Below are 13,035 nucleotides of genomic sequence, written 5' to 3' on the forward strand. Positions count from 1 at the left end.
TTTGTTTCCCTTTCCAAATCCATTTGATAACAGCCTGCAGTGCAAGCCATTTCTCTCTATCTCTATCTTTCTCCCTTCTCTTCTCCTCACTCTTCCTCTTCCATTCCTTTCGAATCATCAGCAAGCCAAAGGACACCCCAGCCGACTTCCAATAGTCTTTTTGCCCTGATAATTCATCTTGAGTTTCTTTCACTTTAGATCCTTTTGTTTGTTTTATTTTTTGTCTTTACCTCTGAGATTTTGCAGTCATACCTTCCCAGCATAATATTCTCCTAATTCGACCTCGAACCCACTTCTAAAATGGAGCTGGCCTCTTTCTTCATCTTCACCCTAGCCCTCCTAAACACTCTCGTGGGGGCGTTCCCTACTCTGGGAGCCGGACTTGGTCTCAACCAGACCTTGCGGGTGCCCATCGCCAACCCAACTGCCAAGAACATTATCCAAAACTCCTACATTGTTGTTTACAACGAGAGCTGTTCCGATGACGAAGTCGTCGCCCACCAGGCACACTGGACGGTTACCATGGCGAGGCGCAACATTGGCAAGCGCAGCAACATCGGTGACCGCTTTCTCAGCACAACGGTTAAAACGTTCAGCATCGGCACTGTCAGGGCGATGGCGCTGGATGCGGACGATCAGTCCGCTATCGAGATCAACCAGGCCGACGAGGTTGCGTTCATCGAGAGCGACACGCAGATGCACATCGAGACTCTGATCACGCAAGACGACGCCACCACAGGCCTCGCTCGTTTGTCGGCCTCGCAGCCGGGCGGTTTGAATTACTCGTACGACGACAGCGCCGGAGAGGGAATCACAGTCTTTGTGATCGATACAGGTGCGAATCTTGTGCCCCAGCTCGACCTCCCTTCCCCTTCCCCCACCAAAAAGAAAACCAAACGTAACGCAAAGTTCAAATTCCAGAGCAAACCTAATATTAATACGATACCTATAATGTAGGGATCATGACAAACCACACCCAGTTCCAGGGCAGGGCTACGCTTGGATTCAATGCTGTGAACGACATTAATACCGATGAAAATGGACATGGTAGCCATGTATGTCTACGCAAAGCCGCAATCTTGTCTTGCATGAGAATGTGCAGCTGACTGACTCTGACACAAAAAACGATAGGTTGCAGGCACAATCGGTGGCTACACCTTCGGCGTGGCCAAGAAAGTCTCACTCGTCGGCGTCAAGGTCCTTGATGCGAGCGGTGAGGGGTCGTACTCTGGTATCCTCAGCGGAATAGAGTATGTTGTCGATACAATTAAAGCTGGAAACCTCTCTGGGAAGGCTGTGGTGAATATGTCGTGTAAGTTTTAGTGTCCCCAGTCCCTGAGGCATGAATAAATAGTTGACAAGTTCTTCGCAGTGGGCGGGTCCAAGTCCCAAGCCATCAACCAAGCCATCACTGCCGTCCGCATCGCTGGAGCCGTGCCGGTTGTGGCTGCCGGAAATGATCACGAAGATGCTTCCAACGACAGCCCCGCCTCGGCCCCAGGTGCCATCACCGTCGGCGCCATCGACCAGACGACAGACCAAAGGGCTTGGTTCAGCAACTTCGGGCAGGTCGTGGATGTATTTGCGCCGGGCGTCAACGTCGAGAGCGTTGGCATACAGAACACAACAGCAACCAAGACCGAGGACGGCACGAGCATGGCTTCTCCACACGTTGCAGGGCTGGCTGCGTACCTTATGGCCCTGCACAATATCACCGATGTCGGTGTGGTGGAGGCCACGATACTCGGCCTGGCCGGGGCCACAAACTCATCCGTGATGGAAAACGCGATGTTGACCACCGACTTGATTGCGAACAATGGAGTTCAGGGATGGGTATAGATAGGGGTGAATCATCACGCCTGAGATCACATACACCGTTCGTGGCCTATGTGCCTAGTTATACATGCTCAAGTGAACATGTAGCATGTCAGCCATAAAAAGATACCTTGCTTTTCTTTTTATGATCATACAGACAGAGGAGTTCAGACAAGGTCACAGTTTCACAGGTGACAGCATCATTACCGGTTTACCAGAGGGCAAGGAAGGACATGTGTGCTATGGGCATCATTCAGCACGTGCATACTCCAACATAGAATACAATACAGCATATTTGTTTGTCATTCTTCATTCACCCTGCATTTGCATACACCTCTATGGTAGCATCTATAGTCTCAGCGAGAAGGAGTGGCATAAGACGTATTTCAGCAGACCTATCTCACCGTCATTATGGTCTGCACTTCAGATTTTCTGCGTCAATTTACATAAATCTTCTATCAACAGTATCAAGTCTTCAGTCATTATGTATTACGCTGCCCTTAGTTAATGGTATCTTGATATCGCCTCATCTCATTCCAAAACAGCACCAACATGCATCACTGGCATGGTTGACCAACCAGTGTTGTGACTCAAAGAGGCTTCCCAAACCCTATGATGAACCCGAAACTCCCGTTCACGACAACATGAAAAAATGCAGACGGGGACGGCTCAGCCTATACCGACGCATGCACCGCTCTCTCCCTCCGTTCTTTCCGCTCTCCCTCTTTCGCTCTCTCACATTCGCTCATAGCACAACTTCAGGCTGGGGATAATCCGTCTGGCCTGGACGAGTTGGAAGGGTTCGTAGCACAGAAGACGTGTACTGTAGATGCTCATGGAGGCTTCGTATCATCCGCTGGAGCTCATCCTTGACGTCGTCCTGGGCGCCAGTCCCTTGTAGCACATTCACCGTCGGTGGCCGAGGCATATACGGAAGCGATGGCATAGGGGCATCTGAGTCGAAGTCTGATTCTTCAACGTTGATCGACACACGTTCGCCGTTGATGCGGATGCCGAGCTCTTCAGCAGCATCGTTCGTGTCGGAGGGCGGTGTCATGATCATGCCGTCCGAGGTAGGTGTGGACGGCACTTGCCCGAGGCCGACATCATCAGGGACATAGATAGACGGCTCCCTCTCCGATGCCGACAAGGCCGAAAATGACCCATTCGGACTCATATCGCCAATATACAGCGAGGGCTCTCGGTTGCTCATCGGGATGGCATCTTCCGATATGGAAAGGGAGGGTTCCCTATTGCTTCTGGGAATGGCATCGTCTGATATGTATAGGGAAGGCTCCCTGCTCGAATGGAGGGAGGCATCACTGGACAACCCGAACGATGGCTGTTGCGACCTGAACATAGGCATCCACGTCTCGGATGCTGCAGGCTCCGCAAGCGAAGTAGAGGGGCGCAGAAGCTCGCCCTCCTCGCTGGTGAGGCTCGCATCAAGATCGATGAGGCTCGAAGAGGAGAAGCGGCTGACCTCCAGGCTGGTGGCCGCCCGTGGCGGGAGGTCCACCTCCAGTGAGTTGTTATGATGATGATGTGCGGCTGCGGCCTGAGGGAGGGAGTCCAGGGCCATGTAGTCATCATCTTCGTTGGACTGGAACCACTCGCCTCCTAGGTGCGAGTTCGTGGACACGGCACTTGCAAATGTCCACTCCCGCGTGCTTCTGTTCTCCAGACTCGACTGGCTGCGCCCGATGTCCGGCCGACGTGTGGGAGATGCCTGAGAAGCCGCCGAAGCAAAGCTCCAGTCCTGCGTGCGGCGGTGATCTATAGTAGACTGGCTCCTGAACAGCTGGCTCTCTCTCTGCCGACCGGCTTCACGAGGCTCCTCAGCCTCTTCTAGGACGATTTCGTTCCCATCAGCACCCTGGAACGTCCAGTCCTGCGTGCGACGCCTGTCTAGCGTTGTCTGACTTCTCCCAAGCGGTCTGATACTAACACGGCTAGCCCTAACAGTGTCCATATCGACGAACCGGGAGAGCCTATCTCCGTCCAGTGACATGTCGAGGTCGATCAGGCCAGATTCTCGAATTGTTTCGTGCTTTGGCCGCTGGGCACCCTTTATTGTGCCGCCGTTCATGTCTGCAAATCGAGATAGCCTGTCGCCGTCGAGGGACAAGTCCAGATCGATCAGAGACTCGCGGGCTGGCTCATTCACGTTGTTGTTGGTGGCGGGCTTGTCGCTGTTCTCCATGCCCATCTCGGGCGCCGAAGTTGGCATGAGCCTGCCGTAAAACAGTCGCGAATTATCTTCGTAGGTTGTGATGGTATTGGGATCGAAGGCCTTCTCCAGGGGACCTTTTAGCTTGGGGATATTGGGGGGTCGGCGGCGGCGACTCGAGTCTCTAGGAGGCGGAGGCATCATGGAGACACGAGGCCCGTACGCATCGTAGACGGCCTTGGCTTCTGTGTCTCCCAGACGTGGGACATCGAATCCGCCAGTCACGGTATCAAAATTCCAGCCATCCTCTCCAGAAGGTCCCGGGGCGTCGTTGGAGGCAAGACCTTGTGCGCCTCCAGCGTTGAACAGAGACATCCTGTTCCCACCCTGCACTTCCCATAGGCGGTAGGCTTTGACAAGCATGGAGAGCGACTGGGTTGGGTAATCACTGGCCGTGTTGTTGATATATGGATGCCTCTGGACCTGGCTGATAGCAGGCCGGTTCCTCGGGTCTTCGGTCATGCAGAAGGCCACCAAATCTTTCAGATGCTCCGAGTATTGGTCACCCTCGAGGCGGGGGCAGTGCTGCTTCAGATAGGAGCCAAACTGGGGGATGTCGATCCTCGCCATATTCTTTGCATTCGGGGGCAAGCCAGTGGCAGCCTCGAAAGCAAGAGAGCCAAATGCCCAGATGTCGACCTCGGTACCGTATGAGACAGACATGTCGAAGAGCTCAGGAGCCATCCAGTTCAGCGTGCCCGTCACAGTGCTCCTCTTGTCGAACTTGGTCTCGATGATTCCAGCAACGCCGAAGTCGCAAAGCTGGACGCCGCCCTTCTCGGTCACCAGCACATTGGCGCACTTGATGTCGCGGTGAATGATGCCTTCCTTGTGCACCCAGTACAGCGCCTCTGCAACCTCGCGCAGGATCGGTATGATCCATTTCTCGGGTAGACCCCCAGAGGGACGCATCAGGGTGGAAACGCTGCCGCCACCGCAGTACTCGGTGATGATCCACATGGCAGGGCCTACGAGAAGCGTCTCGATGACGGTGTTGATGTTCCTGGCGCCGCTGTCCCCAAGTTTCTTGAGGGTGTTGACCTCCTTGAGGATATCCTTGAAGGTGTCGGCAGCGCCCGGAGCAAGACTGTCGCCCTCGTCGATGCTGATGATCTTGACGGCGACAAGCTGCCCAGAGGCCGAGGCTCTGGCCTTGTAGACGCGGCCGAAGCTTCCTTTGCCAATGAGCTCGGAGAGGGCGTACGGAGGGGGCTCCCTGCCGTTCTCGGCACATTCGCGTATAATGGAGCGCTGCATCTTGTCGGCATCCTCGACAGCCTTCTTTTTGGTGGCCGACAGGTCTGCTGCGGCAACCTGAAGGGTGGCCATGACGTCGAGCGTGCTGGCCACACAGCCTGAGAAAAGGGGAGATGAACTTGCAAAGTGGTGACTGATTTGGTCCAAAAATACTTCTGCTTGGGGTAGCAATATGAAGCTGTGACGAGATGTCGCAAGGCGAGCAAGGTAGATGTGGCGTGGCGGTGTGCAACGGGGTTGGCCGGAGCGTCCTAATTGGGGATGGAGACGATTTGACGACGAGGAGATGACCAGCCTCGAAAGCGAAAGAGAATTTACTGAACCCTACGTCTCGTTGACCATTCCCTTCCAGCTAGCCCAGCCAGCTCAGGTAACAGAAGACCTTGTGAGGCGGCCAAATCCCCGACCAGAGTGAGACCCTGAAAGCGACTCGATGCCCATCAACGCCCCTTTACGCCCCTGCATTGACGGCTGCAACGACGGTTCACTGGACAGGAGCCACACCGATGTTGCAACGGCTGAACTGCCGGAGCTGAACAGGAAAGGGGAGGGGGAGGAATGGGCGTAAGAACGGTAAGTCGATGCTGTGCGGTATGAAAAGAAGACAAGTCGTGAAGGGTTGCAGTCGCTGAGATGAGATGGGGGTTAACTTGTTGTCGATGGGGGGTAGGGATAGAGTGGCAGGGGGTAGAAGGAGAGGTGGGCGGATATCCCATTATGTAAGCAAGCGCAACTGCCACCAAGAGCAGGCAACAATCAGCAATAAGTCTGCGGGCTATCACATGAGAGAAGGGAGAAAAAACCAAACAAAAATACCAGTCAGGAATTTTATTAATGTGCATTTGGCCCAGGAATGATTGCTGATTTTACTTGGGAACAACTGAGAGAGATACTAGAGAACACTTTAGTCTGTGTATGACATAGGCCCTCCAGGGCTAGAGCACACGGGTCCTCACACACTCCCTGTACTGATCCGCATCGCCCCCTTTTCAACAAATCATTCATGTACAACAAGGTGCCAACCTACGGCCCTGATCCTAGAAACCTGGTCCCACGAAGTATGGACTTGTTCATACGAGAGAAACATGCTGCTCCATTCAGGCAATAGTAGGTGTTTGGCTTGTTCATTGGCCCCCACAATTTAATTGTGAGACGATAAAGAAAGAACCCTGGGGGAAAGATTCTGGGTTCAACGTGTATATAGTAAGAACGCACACAGCAGTATGTATGCGTGTTTGTGTATTGAATTAAATGTATGCAATCCATGTGCAGCAGCCATCCTGGCGGGTAACCTCAAGGACGACCGCCTCCATGTGCCCGGAAACCAGGCCTCAAATGCCCCCATCATCACTATCAGCATTTCTTGGCACAATCACAGCCATTGAGAGAGGCTGAATTGCAATTTGACATCCATGCTTGTTGGTCACTGGCGTTCGTCACGTCCTGAACGGACGCGGGTGTAGGTGAGGGCGGCAAGGGAGCGAGGTCAGGATCTCGAAGTCCCCAGCGGAATCTCCTTAGGATGCCCTCCGTCCCACCCATACCAAGCGTCACCGGGCCATGGGGAAGGGGATATTATTATGTCATTAGTATCAGTTGTATGTCCAGTCCTGCCTGGAATTGCATATATAGATGTCGCCTTCGGTCACCTTGAGCCATGCTTTCCCTCCTGTGGGCTGGTATACCATACATCATTTCGTCTCGTACGTACATACAATTTTTTTCTCTTTCCCTTCCTTTCTCGTACAGGCCAGGATATACCGCCATATCATTACAGCTCCTCATGCCCGGTGGGCAACGATGTCGTTATTGTGGTCGTCGGTACCTTGTCAATAGCCTCGGTGAACTTGGCCCCCATGAACCAGGCGAGTCCGACCTGCTTCCAAGTTAGCGTCCAAGCTTCACTAGCACCTTGAGGGGTAACACTTGTCCTTCTCTAGACCTACCATCAGAGAGCCAACCAGGACGAGAACCAAGACGACAGCGAGGATGAGGTACATGGCTTCCTTCTGATCCGTAGACTTGTCCAGCTCCCGCTGTTTCGCCTTGGCCTTCTCCTCGTCCGACAGTTTCGCGACGTCTTGAGTGGGGAAGATCCTCTCGATAAACTGCTCGATCTGCCAGGGTGTGGGTTTGGTTAGCCAAGCTGCAGGTCTACTAGCAAATAGGGCCTCAGTGGTCGTCGACTTACCTTGCCGCATTGGATGCAGATGGCCAAGTAGCTGGGATCCCGGGGGTCGGCCTTCCGGTGTATCCTCCGGGCGTACCGGCGAAAGAACTCATACACGAGCTTCAGATCCTGTGTCGACTCGATCATGAGCTGACAGGCGTCTCCCTTTGTGATCTTGACGTTTCTCTCGAAAATAGCTGGGTTCATGAAGACGAGATCCAGCGTCGCGATGGCCATGGACTGCGGGATGGCCACGAAGTTGAACACGCTCTGGTCCCTGACGGCGGCCATGTAGTACAGACACTCCTCGGCATGCTTCAGGGCGTTCAGGACCATCTCGGAGCTGCACCAGAGGGCGTTCTGCCTATGCTCTGGCTTGAGCAGGTCGCCCATGTTGTCGACGTGCTTGCTCCAGATCTCCTTGGGCCACCACTTCTTGCCCTCGTCCCAGTCCTCCTTGATGTCGCGGATGATGTTGACCTTTTGCAGGAACTGGCCCATAGCCTCGGCGAGCTGGGGCCTCTCGAGCAGAGCAGGGTTTGCGAGCTTGGACTCGACGAAAAGGCGCGTGAGGCCCTCGCCGACCAGACCAGCGACATAGTGGCAGTACAGCTCGTAGTCCTTTGTCGAAATGACGCCGTACTCGTTCAAGTCGCTATTGAGGGCATAATCGGCCATACCGTTCCCCATCTTGTCGGTGATGTCCTTGATGATGACAAAATACTCCTTCTTGACCCTGCGCAGCTCGAAGATGATGTCGTCAAAGTGAACGAGTAGCTCGCGGTCCTTCTCGTTGGGCCCACTCTGCGTGAAGGTCCAGCCATCAACCTCGATACTGTTGTGAAAGTCACGCAGCAGTGGCTCCTTGACCTTGATATCGAGGGTCATGTCGTCCTCGATGGTGTCAAGGCCGCGCAGGACAAGGTAGAAGAGGGCTATGGGCATGAGGAGCTCCGGGTTGAGCTCCTGGATGACGGCGGAGAAGCTTCGTGAGGTAAGGTCGAGGTAGTGGAAGCATGACCTCACCGTGGGAGTCTCCTTGCTGGGTTCGCGGCGGTGGACAGGGTCGTGCCATATCTTCCTGTTGGCGTGTAAGGGTCAGCCGCAAGACCAAGAGGGAAAATTTAAGGAAAGGGCGAGATCTGCCAGAGGGAGGACGAGTTGCGCCAGTAACGTGCGTACCATTGTATTATGCTGCGAAGCTGGTTAGGATGGAAAACATAGTAGAGAGCCTGGGATGCGGCACCCATCTTGACGAGGTTGAATGATTGGTTTTGGGGGGGGGGGGGTTGATTGGTTGTTATTGTCGTCGACGTCGTCCTCGTTGTCGTTGTCCCAGGAAGTATGAGATTGAATTGTTGAGTTACAGAAGGTTACTCAATGTCCGTGGTAGCTTTGTGGACGAAGCAGGCGCGCGAGACAGGCACGCGACCGAGGAGCACACAGGGTAATTGTGGGGGCAGCGAGAGGGTCAGGGCCGGTACTTAGGAAGTATTGAGGACGTAAGGAGAAAGGACTGAGGCACACGAGGTGAACATGTGTATCTGGAGGGGTGTTTGGTGGCGGTGTTGGTGAAGAAGTCGAAATTGAAGATGAGCATGTAGTAGCATCGTCGTGTTTCTAGGTGGCCACGGTACCAGACGTACCCCTGGAAAGCTGGAGAAAATTTGGGTGCAGGGTACCCATTCCTGGAGAAGCAGAGAGAGGCACACTGGGTTTTCCTAGAGGGGAGGGCGCCAATGACGGAGACAAGAGCTGCACGATAATCTCCGCCGCCGCCCACATCTGAACACGCTACCACGCCTGGACATAGTAAGTCTGGTTTGGGCCACGGGCAACCCAGCATCCGTCCATGGACCAGTATACCTTAGTGCACGGCAGCAGCACAGTAAATCAAGTGCGCAGCTAGAGACTGTGTAGCACAAATCCAGTAGAACCCCGACTCGGCCTCTCACCAGTTGCGTACCTGCATTCATAATTATCGTCTGAAGAAGCTTGATTGAGCATGACTTGAAGTATCAGGGTGAGTGGGTGGATGGATGGGGTTTTGCTCCGCTGAGAATATACGATGAAGAGTACCTGTTATATTATCAGAGAGAGATAGAGATGTAGTGATTTTTGTTTGTATCTGCTTGGATGGCCACATGGTTGGTACCTAAGCTTGGTATGCAGCACATAGTACCAATACTGTTATTTTTAACAGCATGCAGTACCGTAGCAATGGGGATGACTTCCTTATATAGTACCTGTTTCAAGTGTGTAAACAAGCTCATGAGCCAGTAAGCTTCTCTTATTGGTCAATTGCTCTCTGCTGCTACTGTTTGATACCACCCGATCCCCTTGACGCACTTTGGGAACTCTACAGCTACTACGACTGTACGTACCCAGGCTGCCAGGTACCACACATGATAATTCGTACCGTATCAAGGGCATGAGTTGGGAAAGGAGAAAAGAGGATGAGTTGAATGTGAGAGGCAGGACAAGATCGTCCACCCCTCCTCCCTACTTAATAGTTTACAAAGTACATACAACAGTACTACAGACAACAGATATAGTACTATGGTCAGTACTTAAAGTTTTCCACTCTCCCACACACCCTCCTCAGCCAGTGGCCAGGGTGTCACGGATGACGTTCTGCAGGCCGCGCAAGCACTACAACAACAAGCAGTGACCTCACCCCCTTTTTTTCTTCTTTCATGGCCCCCATGCTAGAACAAATGATCGAATGATAGAACGACCGCCATAGTCTTTACAATACCATGTATATCGGACCCTCTTCTGCCTGCCAGGATAGGAACCGATGCTTCAACCCCCCCCCCCCCCCCACCACTCCCCCCGCCGATTCATTGTACCGCCAGCTCCAGAGACCAACGATTTACCCCCAGCATGTTACGAGTAAGACATAGCAGAAATACGACGCATCTAGCGCGCCACAAACCAATCTTGCCAGTCTGTTCACGGCGCGGTCTAGACATAGGCGCGGCGTGGTCTAGACAACGCGGTTTAAAGGGTCTGAACGTGTCGAGACCGACCGCATCCTTGTATTTGCGCCTGTGCCATAATTCTCTGCACCCAAACAAGTCGTGATCACTTGGTGGAATCTCCACCTCCTGGACCCCTCCACGAGGACCAGGACCCGGACCCTGACAGATGTGCGTCCCAAGAGAAGCTCCAGTGGCATCCACCTCTTGCCGTTCAGCCACCTTGTGGATGTTCCTTCTACCTGTTTGAGTAATACTATAGTACTCTAGTAGTACATAGTGTGCACCATAGTTTCTTCCGTAGTTTACGCAGCCGCCCTCCCTACCTAGCTCACCTTCTCCTGAGCTTCTCGTAGCTGTCTCGGTAATAAAGGCTGAGTTCGAGCGAGGGAGAGGGAGGAGAATCACCCACGCACTGAAACACTTCCCCCTCTAAAAAAAAAAAAAAGGGTGACACTGGCACTCGGGACTGATTTGGCTTTGGTTCTTCTCCTCTCTCCCTTGCTACGACTTGCATTACATGTTCCATGTTCTGCATTGCCTCTTCCGACCTGGACCTGACATTTAAGTCCGCCCTAAGCCACTTGGTTCCCCCCACTAGCTCGTCTTCCTCCCTCTCCTTCTCTCTTGTGATAAATATCTTGGGACACCTCTCTCTTCGATTCCTTTGCTCTCTGTCTTCTCCCTTTTTCTATACAGACCTAGCTATTTAGGGCTTTTCTTTCGTGCCTTCCCCTCCTCTATCCCTCCATATCTGTTAGCCCACCAACTGCTGTAGTTGAATCCACATCGAACCCTTTGCCGTGTCACCCCCACCACCACACCCACAACCCGCCTGCCACCACCTTACAACTCGACTTTCGCACCTACGCCGCACCATGGCCACCAACGGTACCAACGGGACGAACGGCACCAAGTCCGACAACCGCTTCCTCATCTGGGGAGGCGAGGGCTGGGTGGCCGGCCACCTCAAGCAGATACTCGAGGGCCAGGGCAAGCACGTCGTCAGCACCACCGTCCGCATGCAGGACCGCGAGAAGGTCCTTGAGGTTCTGGAGCGCGAGAAACCCACCCATGTCTTGAACGCTGCCGGCTGTACTGGTCGCCCCAACGTCGACTGGTGCGAAGACCACAAGGAAGACACCATGCGGTCCAACGTCATCGGCACCCTCAACCTGACCGACTGCTGCTTCCTCAAGGGCATCCACTGTACCGTTTTCGCCACCGGGTGCATCTACCAGTATGACGATAAGCACCCGTGGGACGGCCCCGGCTACCTCGAGACCGACCCGGCCAACTTCAAGGGCAGTTTCTACTCCGAGACCAAGGGCCATGTCGAGGAGGTGAGTTTCTTTTCCCACACACAGAGAAAAAGAGATACTGGGGCCCCTGAACTGATGAGTGTCACAATTACCAGGTCATGAAATACTACAACAACTGTCTGATCCTCCGGTTGCGTATGCCCGTCTCGGACGACCTCCACTCTCGCAACTTTGTCACAAAGATCGCAAAGTACGACCGTGTTGTGGACATCCCCAACAGCAACACTATCCTGCATGACCTGCTGCCCGCCTCCATTCTGATGGCTGAGCACAGCGAGACGGGTGTCTACAACTTCACCAACCCGGGTGCCATCTCCCACAACGAGGTGCTGACCCTGTTCCGTGACATCGTCAGGCCGGGCTACACCTGGAAAAACTTTTCGCTGGAGGAGCAGGCCAAGGTGATCAAGGCCGGCCGAAGCAACTGTAAGCTGGACACCACCAAGCTGATCGCCAAGCTGAAGGAGTATGGCTACGACGTGCCCGAGATCCACGAGGCATACAGGCAGTGCTTCGAGAGGATGAAGGCGGCGGGTGTTCAGTAAAGAAGAAGGCGGAGGAAAAGAATGGCAAGTAGAGAGGGAAGGGATGGGACGCGTTTAGGGGCAAGGTGCAGGGAAGCTCCAAAGCCTGTGGGCGCCTATATTGTACTTGGGTAGAGCTCTTTCTCAAGCTTGTATGGTCTTCTGGCCAGCTGAACGTGTCTTGGGCTGTTGGAGTTTTCTCTTTTTCTTTTTCAAAACGGCAATGGCGCAACTGGGATTCTCAGACATGGTCCCCGTCGTCTTCTGGTTTCGAGGAGTGATAACCCCTCGGAAGTAAGCAAAGCCTGCACGCTGCAGCTCACAGCTTTCCGCGCTTAGCTCAGGGCCGAGATACATTGATCTCTCTGGCGGTCTCCCAATGCTTGGCGCGAATCCATAATGCTATGTTGATGTAGAGACGGCGGATCATTGGCTTGGAGGGGAGGGGGCCAGGGAAGACATTCGATATGGGTGAGAGTCGACTACCGGGCAGAATTTCATGTCTCGATAGAATTATTTGGGGTCAATGTCCATTTGGAGTTTTACGTCTCTGTGTGCATTGATTGGGCCGTTCATTAGCATTATGGTCGATATGCGCATGTTCGAGTCCTACAATAACAACAAATAAGGATAACAAGAACGTTACGCAGGTGCAGATGCATGCACATGTTGAGTCCTCAAGTCCTGACGACGTAATAACTGCATGGGCCGGGCCCAACCGATGTCTCAACCACTA

The 13,035-nt window shown here is 53.6% G+C and overlaps 4 protein-coding genes across 4 annotated transcripts; 2 read left to right on the plus strand and 2 right to left on the minus strand.

The window, feature by feature from the left end:
• Window positions 1–300: 300 nt before the first annotated feature.
• M406DRAFT_341425 (putative serine endopeptidase) lies at window positions 301–2,169 on the plus strand (the record flags this gene model as incomplete). The annotated part of the gene is made up of 6 exons (XM_040921661.1): window positions 301–351; window positions 397–835; window positions 958–1,055; window positions 1,132–1,312; window positions 1,373–1,821; window positions 2,161–2,169. 6 exons carry the CDS (start codon window positions 301–303, stop codon window positions 2,167–2,169), a joined length of 1,227 nt encoding a protein of 408 aa, XP_040773119.1.
• A 391-nt stretch (window positions 2,170–2,560) lies between these two features.
• M406DRAFT_265066 (kinase-like protein) lies at window positions 2,561–5,374 on the minus strand (the record flags this gene model as incomplete). The annotated part of the gene is made up of 2 exons (XM_040917710.1): window positions 2,561–3,493; window positions 3,794–5,374. The coding sequence occupies 2 exons, from the start codon at window positions 5,372–5,374 to the stop codon at window positions 2,561–2,563; spliced, it is 2,514 nt and encodes an 837-aa protein (XP_040773120.1).
• A 1,699-nt stretch (window positions 5,375–7,073) lies between these two features.
• M406DRAFT_332533 (farnesyl-diphosphate farnesyltransferase) lies at window positions 7,074–8,722 on the minus strand (the record flags this gene model as incomplete). Its single annotated transcript, XM_040920753.1, has 4 exons — window positions 7,074–7,178; window positions 7,249–7,419; window positions 7,494–8,553; window positions 8,655–8,722. The coding sequence occupies 4 exons, from the start codon at window positions 8,720–8,722 to the stop codon at window positions 7,074–7,076; spliced, it is 1,404 nt and encodes a 467-aa protein (XP_040773121.1).
• Window positions 8,723–11,185: 2,463 nt separating this feature from the next.
• On the plus strand, window positions 11,186–12,810 carry M406DRAFT_293774 (NAD(P)-binding protein). Its single transcript, XM_040919097.1, has 2 exons — window positions 11,186–11,796; window positions 11,871–12,810. The coding sequence occupies exons 1-2, from the start codon at window positions 11,332–11,334 to the stop codon at window positions 12,318–12,320; spliced, it is 915 nt and encodes a 304-aa protein (XP_040773122.1). The 5' UTR covers window positions 11,186–11,331; the 3' UTR covers window positions 12,321–12,810.
• Window positions 12,811–13,035: the final 225 nt, after the last annotated feature.

This window comes from Cryphonectria parasitica (assembly GCF_011745365.1).
Source record: "Cryphonectria parasitica EP155 unplaced genomic scaffold M406scaffold_7, whole genome shotgun sequence".
NCBI lineage: Eukaryota > Fungi > Ascomycota > Sordariomycetes > Diaporthales > Cryphonectriaceae > Cryphonectria > Cryphonectria parasitica.

Coding starts and splice junctions, on each gene's coding strand:
- M406DRAFT_293774 (XM_040919097.1), top strand. CDS start 11,332: ATGGCCACCAACGGTACCAACGGGACGAACGGCACCAAGTCCGACAAC. Junction 11,797..11,870: donor CCAAGGGCCATGTCGAGGAG/GTGAGTTTCTTT, acceptor CACAATTACCAG/GTCATGAAATACTACAACAA.